General features: G+C 50.8%; 1 protein-coding gene across 1 annotated transcript; it reads left to right on the plus strand.

The window, feature by feature from the left end:
* The first annotated feature begins 136 nt into the window (after window positions 1-136).
* On the plus strand, window positions 137-19,654 carry TMEM38A (transmembrane protein 38A). The gene is made up of 6 exons (XM_030303672.1): window positions 137-312; window positions 12,580-12,736; window positions 13,000-13,184; window positions 15,439-15,526; window positions 17,099-17,216; window positions 18,044-19,654. The coding sequence occupies exons 1-6, from the start codon at window positions 189-191 to the stop codon at window positions 18,281-18,283; spliced, it is 912 nt and encodes a 303-aa protein (XP_030159532.1). The 5' UTR covers window positions 137-188; the 3' UTR covers window positions 18,284-19,654.
* Window positions 19,655-20,708: the final 1,054 nt, after the last annotated feature.

A 20,708-nucleotide genomic window follows, 5' to 3' on the forward strand; every position in this document is an offset into this window, starting at 1 on the left:
GGCTTCAAGGGACAGAACGGCCCCACCACCCGCCCCGGGGCCTGGGGCCGTCCCTCCTCTCCCGCGGGGGCCGGGTTGGGGGCGGCGCCTGGCGGGCGGGGGCGGGTCCAGCGGCGGGGGCGCAGTTGCCGGGCCGCGGGCTGCGGGACTTACTGGGCCGGGGGCTGGGGTGGGACCCGGCGGGCGCCATGGAGCTGCTCTCGGCGCTGAGCCTAGGCGAGCTGGCGCTCAGCTTCTCGCGGGTGCCGCTCTTCCCGGTCTTCGACCTCAGCTACTTCATCGTCTCCATTCTCTACCTCAAGTATGAGCCAGGTGAGCCAGGGCCAGGAGCCCGCGGGGGCTGGCATCGCGGGGAGGGGGCGGGGGTAAACCTGCGGGTCCGAGGCGGGGGATGCCCTAGATGCTGGGGGGACAGTCCGAGGGACTGGTTCCGGGGAGCAGCAGGTGCCGGGATCATGCGGTTCTTCCACATGGGGTGGGCGAAGGGGGGGGGTGGGAGACAAGAGGGAGAGCAAGGAGAGAAGCCCCCGGGATTGTGAGGCTGGGGGAGGGGGAGCAGATACGCGCTGAAGGGCAGCAGAGGAACGTGATTGTTCAGAGGAGGGGGAACAGGTGCTTGGGAGGGGGCTGGGAGAGCAGGTCAGGGATCCTGGCATGGTCCTAAGAACTTGCGCAAGCGGCGTAGGTCTTGGTGAGGGCGCAGGCGGGGGTCGGCGCTGCGGGCCAGTCCAGATGTCCTGGCCGGCCGGCCGCAGCCTTGACCTCCCCTCTTGCCCTTGGCGCGCGGAGCCCGAGCGGCTGCTGAGTGTCTATATAAGGGCCGGCCGTGCTGGGGGCAGTAATCCGGTTCTGAGAAAGTGACACCGGCGCCCCCTCTCCGCTGCGGCCCTCGGGCAATCTCCCCTCCTCCTCCGGCCGGGCGAAGCTGGGTCTCCTCTCCCGGCAGGAATTCTTTCAGCCCTGGCTCCTATCCTTCCACTGACTGAGCGGAACCGGCCCTAGGGCAGGGTGATTCGGGGTTAGCTACCCCCGCCAGCTCCAGACCCCCGTGGAGAATCGCAGGAGAGAAGAAAGACTCTGCTTCTTGGGTCTTTTGAAAACATTTTTTAAGTGATGGTAAATAGCCTCCTTAGAATGTGTTCTATTTTTATACAAGGCTCACCCAATGTTTCTTGTTCATCTCCTGGTGTTATAACTATTATAGCACGCCAGCAAAGGAAAGGGAGTTGAGAATTTAGCCTTAGAAAAGGGATCAATCATCCCGAAACTTTCTCCCACTTAGATGAAATCACTCCTATATTTTTCTGGCAGAATAGAAATAGCTTTTTTTTTTTTTCAGATGATAAAAATAGGTGCTTCTGTATATTTAAAAATCGAGCTGAGAAATGCAAAGGAGAAAGAGATAATTACAGTTAATGTGTTGTCGACCCTTCCAGACCTCTCTTCTATGCATTTATAACCCTGTAGAGATGTAGAAACATGATTTTATGCAAACGGGATCATAGTCTGCTTGCCAAGTGTTTTTATTCCATTTTATTTTTGTCCACCCACAAGCTAAAGCCTATCCTTTAAAAGCTGTTCTGGAGACCAGTTACTTTGCAAAGCAAAATAACCTTTGTATTGTCTTAGCATGAACACAGGGCTGTATTTCCTGTCCAGGACGAATTTTTGGTGGCTCAGGCCAGGCCCCTGGGCAAGTACAGAACCTAGCACACCTTGGGCTATCTAAAACCGTGGAGGGCAGGAGCCCCGTTAGCAACGTAAGACACAAGCGTCTGGAAGAAAGAGGTCTTCAGGCTGGCCAGGAGCTTGCAAGAGGGGTCGAGATGTTTCTGCCAGTCACAGAGTGAATCATCTGAACTAGAGACAATGGAGCCTGAAGGTTCCTGAAGGTTGGGAAGGCTCAGTGGTTCTGAACCCTAGCCGCTTATCAGAGGCTCCTGGGGCCTCTTAAGCCCCCATCTCATCTCCGCCCCCAGATAAACCGAATCAGAATATCCCCATTTGTAACTGGGGAAATAGGAAATAGTGACTAAGGTAATTTACATAATGCAATGAGCCTGTGGTCCCAGGGCTGGTAGATGACAACCTTGGGATTCAAACCCAGGTCTGCCTGACCCCGGAAATCACTACGATTGCTTCCCCTTAGAAAAGGGAGGTGACTTGGACTTAGCTGTTAGCCCTCCGGTTTGGTGTTCTTGCCAAGCCTCTATAAAGCTTTCTTCTCAGTATCTATGTGCTGATTGCAGAACCAGCTGTAGAATTGTTGGGCCCCCTCATTTAGAACTTAAGAATCTCAAGACAGTGACAGCAGAACACTAAACTGAATGGGAGGCCCCTCTGAGCACAGGGTCCTGGGCAGTTGCACAGGTAGCACACCTGTGAAGCCGACAGCCAAGCTGGCTTTTAGGAAAAAAAAAAAAAAAAATCTCTGAATTAGGAGTCAGTTCTGCCTCTACCACTGAGGAAACACCGGGCTGGTTACTGTGCCTTCGAGAGCTTCTTCAGCTCACTCATCTATGAAATAGGCTCATTGGAACATAATCCTGGACTCTTCTGCCTGGCTGTTGTGAAACTCTATTGAGACCTTTGTCAGTAGTAGGGTCTAAGGCACTTGTGAGAGGTAGTTACCATCATTTGTAAGGCCGTGGGAGGATGTGTTTCCTGGGATGCAGGCATTTTCCAGGTCAGGCTTTCATGAGAAGCCTGAATGAGGACAAAGCTCAGAGTGTGGTCCTCAGGTGAACAGCATCTATGTCCCCTGGGAGCTGGTTAAGAAATGCAGAATGCCAGGCACCACTCCCCCTCACCCCAGACCTGCTGAATCAAAATCTGCATAATATTTAAAAAGTGATGGGCTAAAAGAGGCAGGATCTCCTTATTAGACCTGGAGCTTCTCGGTAGGGGCAGGGGGGACCAGGTCTCTCACCTCCAGGACCCCCAGCTCTCTACGGGAAGAGGAGAGGAAGCAGTGGATGTTGGCTGCATGACCAAACGATTGAATGATGAATGAATGACAGTCCTGGATACTTTAAGCCTTGACCTATCCAAAGAACCTTCCAGACCAATAGACCTTTTTCTAGAACAGTTTTATTTTTTTAATTTTTAAAAATTTTTTTTTTTAACGTTTATTTATTTTTGAGACAGAGAGAGACAGAGCATGAATGGGGGAGGGTCAGAGAGAGGGAGACACAGAATCTGAAACAGGCTCCAGGCTCTGAGCAGTCAGCACAGAGCCCGACGCGGGGCTCGAACTCACAGACAGTGAGATCATGACCTGAGCCGAAGTCGGACGCTTAACCGACTGAGCCACCCAGGCGCCCCTCTAGAACAGTTTTAGATCCACAGCAAAATGAAGCTGAAAGTACAGTTTCCATCTACTCTCTGACCTCCGCCACCATCAACATTCTGCACAGAGGGGTACATTTGTCACAATCAACAAACCAACCTCATTTATCCACATCGTTATTATCATCACTGTACATCTTATCAAGCACGGTCTATAGTTTACATTAGGGTTACTTTGTGTTGTACATGTTGTGGATTTTGACACATGCATAACGCATATCCACCATTATAGTATACAGATAGTTTCACTAACCTAAAAATCCGCCAAGCCCCACGTAATCATCCTGCCCCCTCCCCCAAGCCCCTGGCAACCACTGATCTTTTTACTGTCTCCATGGTTTTTCCTTTTGCAGACTGTCATAGAATTCGGATCGTACAGTGTATGGCCATTTCAGACTGGCTCCTTTCCCCTATAGCAACATGCATTTAAGCCTCGTCCATGTGTTTTCGGGCCTGAGAGCTCATTCCTGTTTATTGCCGAGTAAGATCCCATGGTGTGTGTGCACCATAGTGTCATTATTCACCTACTGAAAGATGTCTTTGTTGCAGTTTGAACATTTTCTAAAATGCTGTGGGGCTAAAGAGACGGCTCCTCGACTCCTGTTTTGGGACCTCTGGCACAAACTGTAAGTTCTTCCAGGGCCACTGTCTCTCACAGGGAAAGAAACCAAGGCAGGTGGCTGAACTCGAAGGCTCAGGGGAAGACTTGCCCTAAAGTCACTGAGAGTCTCTGTAAATACATCTCTTACGTTTAGACCTCAGACTATATATCACAGAGCCACAGCAGAGCTGAGAGCGCCCCGTGGAACCTTCTAGTGCTTCCCTGCCATCCACAGACAGGACACTGACCCCTGGAGAGGGAATGTTGTGCTGCCCACCCCAGGCCAGAATGAGGAACCTGAGGGGAGCTTCCTCCTCCCTCCTCAGGCAGAGCCGATTTTTATAAATCCATCAGCTAAAATTTCCACCCACAGGTACTTTCCATTTCAGATCCAGTTCCAGGAATAACTCTTGCATAATTGCTAAGCACTAAGCAATAATTTCTTTTTGTCCTCACTGGCGCCCTTTGAAATGAGTAAGAGCACTGGGGTGACCACCTCGCCCAGGTTCAATTAAGACAAGCATCAGAAGTCCCATGTCCCAGGAGGTCCTCAGTCCCGGGCCACCCCAGAGTGGTTGGTCACTCTAGCCAGCACCACCTGTTATACACAAATACACCAGCTGAGGCCCGAGGAGAGGAGTGACTAGCCTGGGCTCACCCAGTGAGAGGGGAACGCTTTGGTGGCAAACCTGGGATTGCAACCCACATTCTCCTGGATCCTGATGCCGCCCCAAAACCCAGCAAGGGAAGCCAGGAAGGAGTCTGGCAAAGGGAAAGAGCCCCCGGGGGAAGGTTCTCGGCCACCACCTTGCTGTGGATCTTCAGGGCAGGCCCATCCCCCATCAGCCTCAGTCTTCTCATCTGTGGCAATGAGGAGACTCCTCCTGAGATCACTAAGGTTGATAGCGCTGAGAAGCGTGTTGATAATCGTGCACATCGCATTGAATCATCACAACTTGAGGAGGGAGTGCTCTCATTCTCTTCTTTTTTTTTTTTTTTTTTTTAATTTTTTTTCAACGTTTTTTATTTATTTTTGGGACAGAGAGAGACAGAGCATGAACAGGGGAGGGGCAGAGAGAGAGGGAGACACAGAATCGGAAACAGGCTCCAGGCTCCGAGCCATCAGCCCAGAGCCTGACGCGGGGCTCGAACTCACGGAGCGCGAGATCATGACCTGGCCGAAGTCGGACGCTTAACCGACTGCGCCACCCAGGCGCCCCTCATTCTCTTCTTTTGAAAGCAGAGGAAGCGGAGGCTAGTGGGAGGCAGTCATTTGTCCGAGGCCACCGTGGGCCTGTGACTTTTCTACCAGGAGTCACCCACGGGAGCCTGCTTTACTCCCACAAAAGCCCCTTCCCCCACTCCCTGGCCTCAGTCCCTGGGATGGTCCCAGAGGGCACAAGAATGACCCTGGAAAGAATTCAACCCCTCAGGGTTATTTTTAGATGCAGAGGTATCCATTTCTGCAAAACATGGGTGCCTCACCTGACCCGGCTCCTGCGGGACCCACCAGTTGCTCCGAAGGATTAACTCTCAGCTGGCCACATTTTAAATAGACGCCCCAAAGAAGAGGAAAGAACATTCTGCCTCATACTGTAGGACCTTTGTAAATGCTAAGACTTAGGACTACCCTGAGAGTGGGGAGAAGATGTACTCTGGGCTTGTAACCCCAGAGTGAGGAGGGAAAATTCGATCCCAGCCCTTGTTAGGAGCTGGGCAAAGAGGGGATTGGGGTTCACACCTGATAGAAGGAGCCAGACACAGAGCAAAAATGGTCTGTCCAAGGTCACCTGGTTAGTTGGGGGGGTGGGGGGCAGGGCAAAGAAAAAGGGGAGTGTGTTTAGGACTTCCTCTCAAACAACTTTTATCAGGCAGGTTTCCTGATTATAAAATGTGGTTTCTGCAAGAGAATAGACGGGGTGCCTGGGTGGCTCAGTCGGTTAAGCATCTGACTTCGGCTCAGGTCACAATCACATGGCTTGTGTGTTCGAGCCCCGCATCGGGCTCTGTGCTGACAGCTCAGAGCCTGGAGCCTGCTTCCGATTCTGTGTCTCCCTCTCTCTCTGTCCCTCCCCCACTTGTGCTCTCTCTCTTTTTCATAAGTAAACAAACATTAAAAAACAATTTTTTAATAAAAAAAGAGCATGGATAAATACCTTGTGATCTGTTCCTATCATGGAATACCTCACAGCAGAGAAAGATGAATATTACCCTTGAAAATATTGCACTCAGTGAAAGCCAGAGGTAAAAGGCTATGTGATATGATTCCACCTACATGGAATATTTAAGTTCAGAACACTTTCCTCACCCCAAAAGGAAACCCCATACCCATGAAGAGTCACTCCCCATTTCCCCCTTCCCCCCAACCCCCAGCCCCTGTCAACCACTAACCTGCTGTCTGTTTCTATGGATTTGCCTTTTCTGGACATTTCCTATAGATGACATCATACACCATGTGACCTTTTGTGTCTGGCTTCTCTCACTTAGCACGTCTTCAAGATTTGTTCGTGTTGTAGGACTTCACTTCTCCTTAAGGCTGAATCATATTTCATTGTGTGGCTCGATCACATTCTGTTTATCCGTTCATCTATTGGTGGACACTTGGGTTGTTTCTACCCTTTGGCAGTTGTGAACAGTGCTGCTGTGAACATGATTTTTTAAGAGTCTTCCGGAAATTTTTGTTGGGTTCTTGCAGATAGGATGTAGCCTGGCGCCCCACTGCCCACCCAAGACCTCCTGTTCCTGGAGGAACAGGATCTCCCTGCCCACCCAAGACTTCCCTGGTTCCTGGCCCTCTGGTCATGGCCATCAGAGAGGGGACAGGTAGCGAGGGGGCTCAGTACAGAGTGTGAAGCCCAGTGTGATAAGGCAGATGAGTACCCCATAGCCCTCCTGCTTATCAGCTTTCCGGGAGACTCTTGTTTCCAAGAGACTCTTGTTTTAATCACCATTTTGGTGATTAAATATTTCATACACATGGAATAAATATCACAGATACCGCTCTTCCCTCTACACAGATTTAACAGATGTGAACATAGATTTGCTTCAGATATTTTTTATTTTTATTATTATTTTTTAAATACTTTTTTTTTCTATGCTCATTTATTTTTGAGATAGAGAGCACTGTGGGGGAGGGGCAGAGAGCTAGGGGGACAGAGTATCCGAAGCCGGCTCCACGCTGACAGCCGTGAGCCCGATGCGGGGCTCGAACCCACGAATCATGAGATCATGAACTGAGCAGAAGTCGGACGCTCCACCGAAAGAGCCACCCAGGTGCCCCTCAGATGATTTTTTTAATAAATAAATAGAGACCCAGCCAACCCTGTCCCTTCCCCATCCCTCCTTCTCTAGATGTGACTGCCACCCTAAAATTGGCTCGTATTGTTCCCACGCCTGTATTTACACCTTCTCTGCTGTGTATGTGTCGCTAAACTACATGGAGTATGTTGTTTCAAATATATTCTTAAGATATACATAAATGTATCCTCTTGCAACCTAACGTTTTTACTCAGTAATAACCGTACGGGATTTATCCACGTGGATTTATCTAGAGGGGTGGTTCTCAACCAGAAGGGATTTTGTTCCCAGGGCCATAGATCTAATTCACTTTTACTTATTTATTTTTTACTAACAAATTTTTTTAATCTTTATTTTTGAGAGAGAGACTGAGCACGAGCAGGGGAGAGGCAGAGAGAGAGGGAGACACAGAATCGGAAGCAGGCTCCGGGCTCTGAGCTGTCAGCACAGAGCCTGATGCGGGGCCTGAACTCAGCGACCCTTGAGATGGTGACCTGAGCCGAAGTCAGACGCTTAACCGACTGAGCCCTCCCAGGCGCCCCGATCTAGTTCACTTTTAAATAGCGGCTCTGTGGTAACCCATTTTGTGTGAGTCTCCACCCCTCACTAAGAGATAGTATATAACAGTGTGGCGGTGAAATCCTCCCCCTGACCCCCACCCCGGTCTCCTTTGCTAGTTTCTTTTGAGTCAGCCGTGAGGAGCAGAATTGCTGAGACGTGGGCAACGCACAGCCTCAGATTTCCTCAGTGTTGCCAAACTGCCTCCAAGGTGGTGTTGCCTATAGATTCTCCCAACTGTGTGTATGGAGGGAAACTGAGGCTTTTTTTTCCCTCTGGAGCAGGGGCACATACTCCTAGCCGCCCCCCCCCCCCATAAAGTTGACCAAGCTAAGAAGGCAGCTCCTTCTACAGAAGGGATTGGACTTCATGTTTCTTGGAATGAAAACCCTACACTGACCCTATTCCAAATAAGGTCACATTCTGAGGTTCCGGCGGACATGAATTCTGGGCAGGGGGACACTGGTCCCCCATATAACTCGCTGCAAGTGGGGATATTGATCCCTCTGTTATGCGTGATTAAAAGCGATAGAGTCAAGGCTGACAGTTGCCTGGGACAAAATAGTAACTCCACAAAGAGATAGAGCAGGGGAGGTTTTCATACGGTGCATCCCAAAGTGCGCAAACACGACCTCAATGCCTACGAGCTGTTCTGCCCACATTTGCAAGAATGTAAGCTCTGTGAGGGCAGGAGTTCATTCTCTCACAACTATTTATCGGGCAGCTACTATGTGTCAGGCACAGTGCCACGCACGGTGGCGGGGGTGGGGGGCAGCAGCAGGTAAGACTGATGAGGTCCCCATATTCAACGAAGGACTAAGACCAAATCAATGTTTTGAGTGTATCGACCGTATGCATAGGTATTGATGTCAATAGCTTCAGACGTAGTGCATGTCACGGAGAGGCCACGCATTCAGATTTGACAACTTAGAGACAAGAGGCATCCAATTTCTAGAAACAAGGTAACCTTAAAAAAAAAAAAAAACAACAAGCCAAACCTGGAATCATTTATTTTGATTAGTGTTTTGATTAACAGATCACATGTAACCTTGTCATTTCACATCCACATTGAGTGGCGTTGTCACTGGATTCAAGTAAATCATTTAAGGGGAGTCTTTGGTACCTGCTCTGGCCATGAGAGCTAAGTGTCTGTGCCTTACAGCTTAATCCTAAAAGCATTCTCTGGAAAATGAAACTAGTGGGGGAGGGAAGAAATCAAGAAATCAATAGTTGTCCCAGCAGGAAACACCAGGTTGCAACTCTGGGGTGTGGCTACAGAAGATTATGGCGATGTTAACATGAAGATAGGGGACATCTGGCTGGCTCAGTCGGTAGAGCATACAACTCTTGATCTCGGGGCTGTGAGTTCGAGCCCCACATTGGGCATAGAGATTACTTAAAACAAACAAAATAATTTGACATAATGATAGAACCTATTTATAAAGATTCTAAAGACTTTATGTAATACAAAGTGTGAGGATTTGATTCAGAGGCATTAATCCTATTCCCCTAGATAGTTTTTATAAACTTACTTTTTAAGAACTAGACCTTTGCCCTCTATTTCAATGTGGGAATTAAACACATTTTTTAAAAAGTTAAAAACTCGTAAGAAGTTGCAAAAGTCGTGCGAAGAGTTCCCAAGTCCCCTTCCCCCAGCTTCCCCCAACGAGATCGTCTTACATACTGGTAGCTCATTACTCCAACCAGGAAATTGACACTGCTACAATTCCATTAACACCAGCTACTGACTTTATTCGGCAGTATTGACATACGCTTTTTTTTTCTAAAGTTCTTTTTTTTTTTTTTTTTTTTAGTTTATTTACTTATTCTGAGACAGAGAGAAAGCATGCAAATGGGGAAGGGGTAGAGAGGGAGAGACAGAGAGAATGCCAAACAGGTTCCACGCTGTCAGCACAGAGCCTTATGCAGGGCTGGAACTGATGAACTGTCAGATCATGTTCTGAGCTGAAATTAAGAGTCGGACACTTAACTGAGCCCCCCAGGCACCCCAAAGGTTTTATTTTTACGCAATCTCTATACCCGTTGTGGAGTTAGAACTCACAACCCCGAGATCAAGAGTCTCATGCTTTTCCAACTGAGCCAGCCAGGTGCCCCCAGCACAGAGATAGCTTTAAAACAAAACAAAACAAAACAAAACAAAACAAAACAAAACAAAGGCTTGTCTTGAACACTGAGATGAAGCAGTAAATGCAGGTATGCTCTGGTGGACATGGGGTGAAGGACCCAGAACGTTCCCATTTGGTCTCTCCTGCAAATCCTCAGGGTTCCTAGGAACACAGTTTGGAAACCATTGTTCTTGGGAGCCTATCCTCCTAGCCACGGATAGAAGATCTTGGCTTATCAGGGCTGCAGGACATCAGGACATCAGCCAGCTCATTCCTCTGTCGCCGTGTGATGTTCAACATTGTTGCCCATAAGAATCACCCAGGAACATCAAAAAATCCGTAAGCCCAGCCACACCCCAGACTGGCCAACCGAGATGCTCTGGGGTGGGGCGCTGCTGTCTGATTTGTAAAGTTGCAGGCCGATGCACTGAGCCATCTTCTTGAGGGAGAGGATTCCTGTTCCTCTCCGCTAAGCAGAACCATCCTTTGCTGTTGTTGTTGTTGCCTTGGGTTCATAGGAAGACTCAATTTAGTATCATTTATGAGTGTGTATCCTCCGTTACAGAAACCGAAATAAGTTACATTTTTTTCCGTTGTTGTTTATTTTATAACAGCTTTATTGGGCTCTAATTCATATACTACCCAATTCACCCATTTAAAGCATCCCGTTCATTGGTTTTTAGTATATTCACAGAATTGTGCGACCATCCCCTCCGAAAGAAACCTCTATCCTTTAACTGTCACTCTCCATTCTCCCCCATTCCCTCTAGCCCGAGGCAACCTCTCATCTACTTCCCGTTGGTGTTAACAATTAAGTTGGGGTGTCTGGGTCGCTCCGTCGGTTGAGCGTCCGACTTTGGCTCAGGTCATGATCTCGCGGTCTGTGAGTTCGAGCCCTGCGTCGGGCTCTGTGCTGACAGCTCAGAGCCCGGAGCCTGCATCCGATTCTGTCTCTCTCTCTCTCTCTCTCTCTCTGCTCCTCCCCCGCTCACACGCTGTCTCTCTCGCCTTCAAAAATAAATAAACATTAAAAGAAAAATTAAAAAAAGAACAATTAAGTAAAATACCAAGACCCATGGTAGAATGAAGTCCACAGGGTTGTGGGAGCCCAGAGGCAGGAGTGACCGACTCAGCAGAGCCAGGAAGCCTTCCTAGAGGAGGTGGCATTTGTGCTTGGCCCCTTCTGCTTGTGTGTCTTTATTTCTTCCGGGCCACTAGCTCGTAACAGAAAATAACAAGTGTTGGCGAGGATGTGGAGAAGGTGGAACCCTCATGCCCTGTTGGTGGGAATGTGAAATCGTGCAGCGGTTGTGGGAAACAATATGGCAGTTCCTCAAACAATTAAGCATAGGGCGCCTGGGTGGCTCAGTCCGTTGGGCGTCTGACTCTTGATTCTGTCTCAGGTCATGGACTCATGGTTCGTAAGTTCGAGTCCCATGCTGGGCTCAGTGCTGGCAGTGCGGAGCCTGCCTGGGATTTTCTCTCTCCCTCTCTCTGGCCCTCCCCTACTCTCTGTCTCTCAAAATAAATAAATAAGTAAATATTTAAAACTTAAAAAAAAATGTTAATATAGAATTACCATATGACCCATCAATTCCACTTCTGGATATGTCGCCACAAGAGTTGAAACCAGGAACTCAGATAGATATTTGTACATGCCGTGTTCTTCACGGCATTATTCACAACAGCCAAAAGGTGGGAACAGCTCAGACGTCCATCGGTGGATGAGTTGAAGAAACAAAATGTGGTCTAACCATTCAATGGGATATTTTTCAACCTTAAAAAAGAAGGAATTCTAACACTAGCAGTGCTCCAACACGAGCGTGCCTTGAGGACATCACGCTAAGGAAAATAAGCCAGACTACGAAAGGACAGATACTGTGTGATCCCACCTACGTGGGGTCCCTAGAGGGGCCAAATTCACAGAGACCGAAAGTAGAATGGTGGACGTCAGGGGCTGAAGGGAGAGAACGGGGAGTTAAGTGTTTAAGGGGGACAGAGTTTCAGTTGGGGACGATGAAAAAGTCCTGGAGATGGATGGCGATGATGGTTGCACCAACAGTGGGAATGTGCCTAATGCCCCTGAGCTGTGCACTTAAAAAATGGTGAAAGTGGTACATTTCGTGTATATTTTACCGCAACAATAAAAATTTAAAAAGAGGGAGAGACCGAGACACTGGGCGTGAGCCTGTAGGGATCTTGGCATCAGCCCGAGGCAGCAGCAGCCCTACTGAAGTGTTCCCATCTGCACTTGGCTCTATCTCCACGCCTCCCTCTCTTTGTGGGGATAATGAGAGTGATCACTTGGCGGTGGGTATCAACGACGATTGAAGGAGTCCTTCATGTGGATGTGAACCCGGTGTCTGCGACCTGGAGCTGCCTGCTAACTGGGAGCTGGCATTACCAATCATTGCCACCTCTCTGAGCACAGAGGAGAGAGGCCCGACCCAGCTCTGCCTTTCCTCTGTGTGACCTCAGGCATGTGTCCCGCCTCCCTGAGCCTGGGTTCTTCCTCTGAAATGGGCGAGCTGCAAGGCATGGGGCGGGCGCTCTGCAAAGGCAGCTGAATTAGGATAAGCTGACCAGAGGGCATGGGGACAAAGCACGCTCTTGGCACCCCAGTGACGGCCTCTTCCCCCCGCCCCCCAGGAGCAGTCGAGCTGTCCCGGCGCCATCCCTTGGCGTCCTGGCTGTGCGCCATGCTGCACTGCTTCGGGAGTTACATCTTGGCGGATCTGCTCCTCGGGGAGCCCCTGATCGACTACTTCAGCAACAATTCCAGCGTCCTGCTGGCCTCGGCCGTCTGGTAAGCACTGTCAAGCTGGTGGGATGTGGGAGAGCAGAGCCGGGGGCAGGGGTGACCCAGCCACCTGGGAGGTGGGAGGCGGGAGGTTGGAGGAAATAGGACCCATCAGCACAACCTCCACCGTGGGCCTGAACGCACTGCTCTCCGCTGCCCAGCTCTGTCCGGAGCCCAACAAGTTGGGGGAGAGGGGAGGTCTGGACCCAACCTCCCAGGGACCCCCCACGGTCTGTCTCCCCCTGACGCTCCTCATTCTCTCCCCAAAGGTACTTGATTTTCTTCTGCCCCCTGGACCTCTTTTACAAGTGTGTCTGCTTCTTACCTGTGAAACTTATATTTGTGGCCATGAAGGAGGTAGTCAGAGTCCGAAAGATCGCCGTGGGCATCCATCACGCCCACCACCACTACCACCATGGGTGGTTCGTCATGATTGCCACCGGCTGGGTCAAAGGTAAACAGGACCATGATAACGATGGAAAAATCACCTTGGTTAAGAACCCCTGCTCAGTGTGCTACATGTCGGGCACCCAGGTCGGCATAGATATTGGTCCAGGCTAAGAGGTGTCAGGACTGTTGCGGGAGTCCAGTGTCTTTAGCCAACACCTTTAGAGTAAATGGGAAAATTCTTCCGGAATTTAGCTGTCAAAGATTAACAGGACAACGAGACAGTGACGGCTGTCTCTCAAGCACGTTTTCTCAGCTGCAACACTTCTGATATTTGGTGCCAGATCACCCTCTGGGGGGGGAGGGGTGCTGTCCCATGCGTTGTAACATGTAGAGCAACATCCCTGGCCTCCCCCCACCAGAAGTCAGTAGCACCTGCCAGCGTAACAACCAGAAGTGTCTCCAGATGTTGCCAAACGCTTCCTGGAGAAGAAATCACACCCCTGTAACTATAGGGGTTCTTAACCTTTGTGGACCATGGCCCTTTTTGAGTCCGGGAAAGCCTTTTATGTTTTTAAGTGCATAAAATGAAATATATATGATGATAAAAGAGGCCCGTTATTTCAAAATAGGCATCAAACAAAGTTTTAGTATGGCATAGTCATTTTATACATCTCTACCGAGGCACTCAATAACAGACCATTCGTTAGCAAATAGGGAATTCTCAACCTTTTGAAGTGCTGTCCAGCACAAATGATATTATGAAACCATCTACAACCACGGGAACGTGAAAAGGAAATAAATCTGTGGATTCTGTTGGTGATGGAGTCATAGACTTGCAAATCCTGCTCAGCTCACTACCTCCCTTCACGATGGAAGGAAAGGTTGTGTTTCAGTGAGGGGCGTGAAAAAGATGTAGTTCGGTTTCCTGTCCGTGTTCATGGATGCCCAGTGAAGACTTTATGACCCAGGACAGGTTTGAGTTGAGCCCTTTGTGCATCTTACCCCATTTGATCCTTAAGACCCTGCTTTAGAAGTCTAATGTCATCCCCTTTCACTGAGGAAGGAAATGAAATCACTTGCCCATGGTCACACAGCTAAGGGAGTGCCGCGAGGTCTGTCTCTAGGTCCTCTGAATTCACCGTCCACATTCTTAACTACTCTGAAGGCCTCCTTTCGCCTTTCCTCTAGCTATGCTAGGAGGTAGACCAAGACAGACTTTAAAACAAACAAACAAAAATGCTACTAAAAATAAAGAGGGGTACTTTATAATGACGGGTCGATCCACGAGGAAGATGTAACAATTACAAACATGTATGCACCTAAAAACACCAAAATATATAAAGCACGAACTGAGAGAAGTTAAAGGAGAAGTAGACAATTTGACAATAATAGTTGGAGAGGTGGACCAAGGGGTAAAAGGAAGACAGGGAAAGAAGGCTCAAGCAGGTGCTAACACCACTGGACACCTCATCCCTGCTGCCTAATACCAAAGTGTGTACTGCGAAAATATCGGGGCCTAGACTCACCCTCCACTGAGCTCCAGCGTACTCCACACCATTGATACATGGGGCCGGATCATGCTCTGAGGTGGAGGCTGTCTTGTGCTTTATAGGATGTTGAGCAGCATTCCTGGCCTTTGCTGACCAGTAGCAGCCCCCTCCCCAGTTGCAACAACCAAAAGTGTTTCCAGACATTTCCAAGTGCCTCCTTAGGGGCAAAATCACTCCACATATGAACCCCTGATCCAGTGGTACATACTAGGCACCTCAAGTAGCATAGCTACTTCTGGAGTAGCTCTAGGAGTCCAACCTCTTTAACCAATACATTTGGGGTAAATGGAAAGATTCTTCTAGAACGATAATCATTTATGTCTGCATATAGGTCTCCTTATTTACTCTCCAGGAAGCCTATACTACAGAGCAAATTCCGTAGAGTTACAGCATGCCTCCTGGAGGGCAAGTGGCTTAAGAAAGATTGAGAGTTCAGAGCCCTGAGGAGGAGAGAGACTGGGATGGGGAGGCTTCTGGAAGCCTTATGCACAGCTCAGGATCCGGGACTCCCTAAGGGCATCAGGGCAGACAACCCAGATTTGTCTGAGACATACCTTGCAGATGAGATATGACCTCAATTCCTTCATGCTAGTTTTGCTCCAAATATGCCATGTGACCCTCTCTGAGCCTCAGTTTCCCTGCTGCAACTGATGAACAGACCCCCAGGCTCAGTGTCCCTCTGGAGAAGCTGCTTCCTTGGGAATTCAGCTGAGAAGAATGGGGGAACTGGAGGTGGCAGGCTCATTCAGGGGCACCCTGTCTTTGTAGGCTCTGGTGTCGCCCTCATGTCCAAATTTGAGCAGCTGCTCCGAGGGGTCTGGAAGCCGGAGACCAATGAGATCCTGCACATGTCCTTGTGAGTATCCCATTTCCACCCCTCATCCTTCCTGTATGTACAGGTGCCTCTTGGGCCTGACCCTGGGTTGGATACTCCTGGTGACTTGGAAGCCTCAGCCACTGATTCTGTCTTCCAGAAGCTTCCAGAGGTCAAGGCTGGGTGACCCAGAAACGGGGAACCAGGGCTCTGCCCAGGGGGGAGGGGCAGGCAGAGTTGCAGGGAGATGAGATACTTGACTCGGGTTATGAAGAGTGAGTAGGAGTTTTCTGGCAAAGGAGGAACCTCTGGACAGAGGCCAGCACCTCTGCCACCTGTCAAGTGAGAAAAGAGCAATGATTCTGCCCAGCTCTGGGGGGTCAGGGCACAGAGTATGGATGGGGAGTGAGGAGTACAGAGCAGGGGGTACAGAGCATTGGTGGAGAGCATATGGCACAGAGTGTGGATGGGGAATGTGGCTGGGACGAGGTGGGCAGAGCCAGCTGCATCCAGGACTCCGCGTAGGGCCTCATGCTGCATGTAGCCCATACATTGCTTTTTTTTTTAAGATTTTGTTTTTAAGGCATCTCTACACCCAACGCAGAGCTCGAACTCACAACCCCAAGATCAAGAGTCACACATCCCACCAACTGAGCCAGCCAGGGGCCCCTGTAGCCTATACATTTTTAAAAGACCTAACTGGTTTGGGCTAGTTCAATTTTCTCCCAATCGACAACAAATAAAAACCATGGCCATTTAAAATATGACAAAATTAGGGGCGCCTGGGTGGCTCAGTCGGTTGACATCTGACTTCGGCTCAGGTCATGATCTCACAGCTCGTGAGTTCGAGCCTTGAGTCGGGCTCTGTGCTGACAGCTCGGAGCTCGGGGCCTGCTTCGGATTCTGCGTCTCCCCCTCTCTCTGCCCCTAACCCACTCACATTCTGTCTCTCTCTCTCTCAAAAATAAATAAACATTAAAACAAAATTTAAATACTACAAAATTAAAAGGCTTGCCCATACGCTCATGACAATTCCCATTTCACACCTCGGAAGAGAGAATTCGCTCATTTCACCCCCCCTACGAAAGTGTATTCCCACCCTCGGGCCACCGACAAGGAAATGGGGACCCAGACAGCTAGCTGTGTTGTCTGCAACTAAATGGGCAGGTGGTTTCCCCTCTTGGATTCCTTTTCCGCCTCATCAGCTGAGGGTGAGGGGTCCCCAGGAACCACACGGATAGATTCCGCAGCACCCGTCCCTGGTGGGCGAGTGCTTTGGAAATACCAGGCAGAATTATCATCATTAAGGACGGCAGTGCACAACAGATATCAGGAACGGAAGTCACGGGTCTGTCTTCTGCAACAAGTTAAAATATTGAAAACCTATCCCGTAAGGAAGTTAAGAAAGAAGAACCTCTCTGGGCCCTGTTAACCCTTTACTGTGCAGGGAGACATCACCGTATCCGTGCCATGCAGGCCCCTTCCCACCTCATGCTCAGGAGAAGCTGGGATGTGAGCTGGGGCCGGCAGTGGGCAGGCGGGGTCGGGGCCAGAGGTAAAAAGTCCTGGGCTGCGTGGCTGGTGCCTCACGGTAACTGAGGCTGCCCCCTCCAGCCCCACAAAGGCCAGCCTGTATGGAGCCATACTCTTCACCCTGCAGCAGACCCGCTGGCTCCCCGTGTCCAAAGCCAGCCTTACCTTCATCTTCACCGTGTTCATGGTGTCCTGTAAGGTAAGTCTTGCTGCCCTGACCCACCCCAACCCGCACCTTCCAGGCTGGGAGCTCGGGCTTGTAGTCTTGTGTCCCAGAAAGGACAGCCCTAAGGCAGGGGGCTGGGGAAGGGGGTGCCAGGAGGTCCGTGCGTGGGAAGAAGGTCTGATAAGAGGAGTGCCCAGCAGGTAGGGGACTGGGTGAGAAGAATAAGGCCTTCTGGGCAGAGGGCCCAGCCTAAGAGTGGGGCAGGAGTGTACGAAGTCCATTTGGAGAATCGGGGGGTGGGGGGGGAGCTTGTGCCTTGGCAGTGGAGAGCTGAGGGATGAGACCCAGGGAAGGCACACTCAGGACACAGGGGACCCAGGCTAGGCCAGGAATGGTGCTGGTCTGATCCTGAGGCCTTGAGTTGGGGTTGACTCACCCAGGGGGGGTCTTCAGGGACCACACTGCCTTCCCCATGCATCTGGGGAGCGTGGCTGCTGGCTGGCTGGCCGGGAGGGGACCCATAGGCCATTGAAAAGGGGAAGGCAGTGAGCAACCTCAGGCCAAGCACTGTTCCTCTCTGAGCCCAGGTGGGAGGCAAGGGGGGAGATCGCCTGTCTCCGTGTGCCCGATGCTATCTGGGTTTCAACACCGGAAGTTCCGTATCCCGGGAAACCTGGGACAGTTGGTCACCCTCCTGGGGGTGCATAAAGCCGGGGGGGGGGGGGTCTGGGCTACCTCTGACCTTAACCTGGCTGACCTTCTCTCCCCTCTTCCCTCTCCCATCCCCCTACTTTGCTTTCTGCCTCGGTTTCCCTCTGTCTCTCTCGCTGTCTCCCTGCCCCCCTTCCATCCCACCTCAGGTGTTCCTGACGGCCACTCACTCTCATGGCTCCCCTTTTGATGTTCTGGAGGGCTACATCTGCCCTGTGCTGTTTGGGGCTGCCTGGGGGGATGACCATTACCACGACAACCATGGTGGGTCCCACGGCGGGTCCCACGGCGGCGGTGGGCCCGGCTCCCCGCACTCGGCCCTGCCTGCTAAGTCCAAGGAGGAGCTGAGTGAGGGCTCCAGGAAGAAGAAAACCAAGAAGGCAGATTAGTGGGTGGCCCAGAGGCCTTGTGGGGTGCCGGGGAGAAGACCCAGACCCAGGACCCTCAGAGTTGGTGTGGGCGCCTCCTGGGCTCAGCTTTCCCCTCTCCGGGCCTTGACATCCCAGTCTACAAACTGGGGCCATCAGCCCACCCTCCAGGGCTGATGGGGGCGGGGGGCGTTAAATGAGATATGGGGCTGAGGGGCATTTGTGGGAATGGAGGGGTCCCTCTCTTTCTGCCAGGCCACCATAGCGACCCAGCTTTATTCGGGGGGGAGGCCCACAGAATCCTGGCAGTGGCTCCAGCCAGAAACTCTAGCAGTATATTCTTGCTCCATCATTTCCTCTCTAAAATTACATCTTGACTCCGAAAGAATTTCAGGTCAGGTTGAGAGTCACGAATTTGATGGCCATTTCCTAAGTACCTGCTGGGAGGCGGCTGCTATGACCTTCCACGTCTCTTCTTGCCCACCCCTCCTGGAAGGCACCGGGCAAGTTGCCTCCTCCAAGCCTTCCGTTCCCCATCTGTACGGTGGGGACCCCCAGCCCTCCTCCTTATGGAAGTGTTGGTGTGCGCCTGGATGTGAACCAGCCTTATAAACTCTTAAGCACCACGAAGTCGGGAGGGGAGGCCTTGACGGATGTTCACCATGCTTGGGAGCGGCTTTGCATCTTAGATGATTTGTGTTTGTGGATCGGAGAACCCCACAAGTTACCTGGCACAAAGGGGGCCTTCGGTAGACACACCTAGGCCAGTCTGGAGAGCTTGGAGGGTGGGGGAGGCTCGTTCTGATCTTTGGCTTCAGGCTGGTGCTAAACCAAAGAAATGCAGTTGGCCGGGCAGGGGTCCCAAGATCCAGCTCTGTGAAGGGGCTCGAGCACCTGCTGTTGGGCCCTAGAAGCGTCAGGCCTCCCTCATGCCTGCCTCCTCCACTGCTCAATCAGCCAATCAGAGGAGTCGGCTTGCTCTGTGCTGGGCATCTTGCTGCCGCTGGGCGGGCCCGGGACATGCTTCAGGGTGAGTGAGGGGAACGATAGCTGAGCCCCCACCCCCTGCCCCCGGCCTCCTTCATCTCAACCTGTTGCCAGGACATCCAAGCAGGGGTGGGTAGATGAGGTGTGGCCAGTCTCAGGTGGGGTTTTGGCCCAGACTGGGCCCGCTTAGAGCTGTCCTCTGCACGTGGGTACTCAGCCTACAGCTGCGTCAAGATCAGGGCGGGGTCAGCAGGGCCCCGGATGTTGCCCGGCTGTTGGGAAAGTGCCTTGATCCTGTGACACCTGGGAGGGAGCTGGGTGGGTCCCGAAGCTCCGAATTCATCCTCTTGCATGTTTGTCAAGGCTCGGCATGAAGGTTCAGCAAATAAATCGGTTGTGAAAGAACCCTTGTCTCTTGCCTTGTCTGATTCATTCCTGCTCTTTAGGCCTCAGGACACAGGGGGGTTCTGTACCCTTAGAGACATTCAGTGTTTCCAGGAAGATGAGGCTCACGGCAGTCCCAAATCGGGATGGAGCCCGTGGGTGAAGTCTGGGGTTTGGAGTTCAAATATTTACTGTGTCACCAACAGGTCACGGGGCCTCCCCCTCTCCAAGCCAGTTTGCCTTTTGGGGGCAAAGAGGGTGATGATTATCACTGCCCTTTGTAGGCAGATGGGAGGATTATTGGGTGATTGGGTTTGCAGCTCAGTCTGTACAGGACCTTGTTTTTTGTTTTTTAACGTTTATTTATTATTGAGAGACAGAGAGACACAGAGCATGAGCAGGGGAGGGGCTGAGAGATGGAGAGACACAGAATCTGAAGCAGGCTCCAGGCTCCGAGCTGTCAGCACAGAACCCGATGCGGGGCTCGAACTCACAAACCACGAGATCATGACCTGAGCCGAAGTCAGACGCTTAACCGACTGAGCCACCCAGGCACCCCATGTGCAGGACCTTGTTAAGAGCACAACTTGGGAATCACACATCTGATAATGGGATTATATCCAGAATATATAAAGAATTCTCAAAAGTCAATAAATAGCCTGATTAAAATTAGCAAAGGATTTGAATGGACACTTTGACGTTGAGGATATACAGATAGCGCGCACACACACACACACACACACACAGAAAGCACATGAAAAGATGCTCAACATCCTTAGCCATCCAGGAAATGGGTGGGAAGATACCCAGTTCGCATTCTCTAGGATGGTTAAATTAAAAACACTGCCCGGGGCGCCTGGGTGGCTCAGTTGGTTAAGCGTCCGACTTCGGCTCAGGTCTTGATCTCGTGGCTTGTGAGTTCGAGCCCTACGTCAGGCTCTGTGCTGACAGCTCGAAGCCTGGAGGCTGCTTCGGATTCTGTCTCTCTCTGCCCCCCCTAACTCGCACACTGTCCCTTTCTATCAAATATAAATAAACATTTAAATATATATATATATATATATATATATATATA

Source organism: Lynx canadensis, chromosome A2 (assembly GCF_007474595.2).
Source record: "Lynx canadensis isolate LIC74 chromosome A2, mLynCan4.pri.v2, whole genome shotgun sequence".
Lineage (NCBI taxonomy): Eukaryota > Metazoa > Chordata > Mammalia > Carnivora > Felidae > Lynx > Lynx canadensis.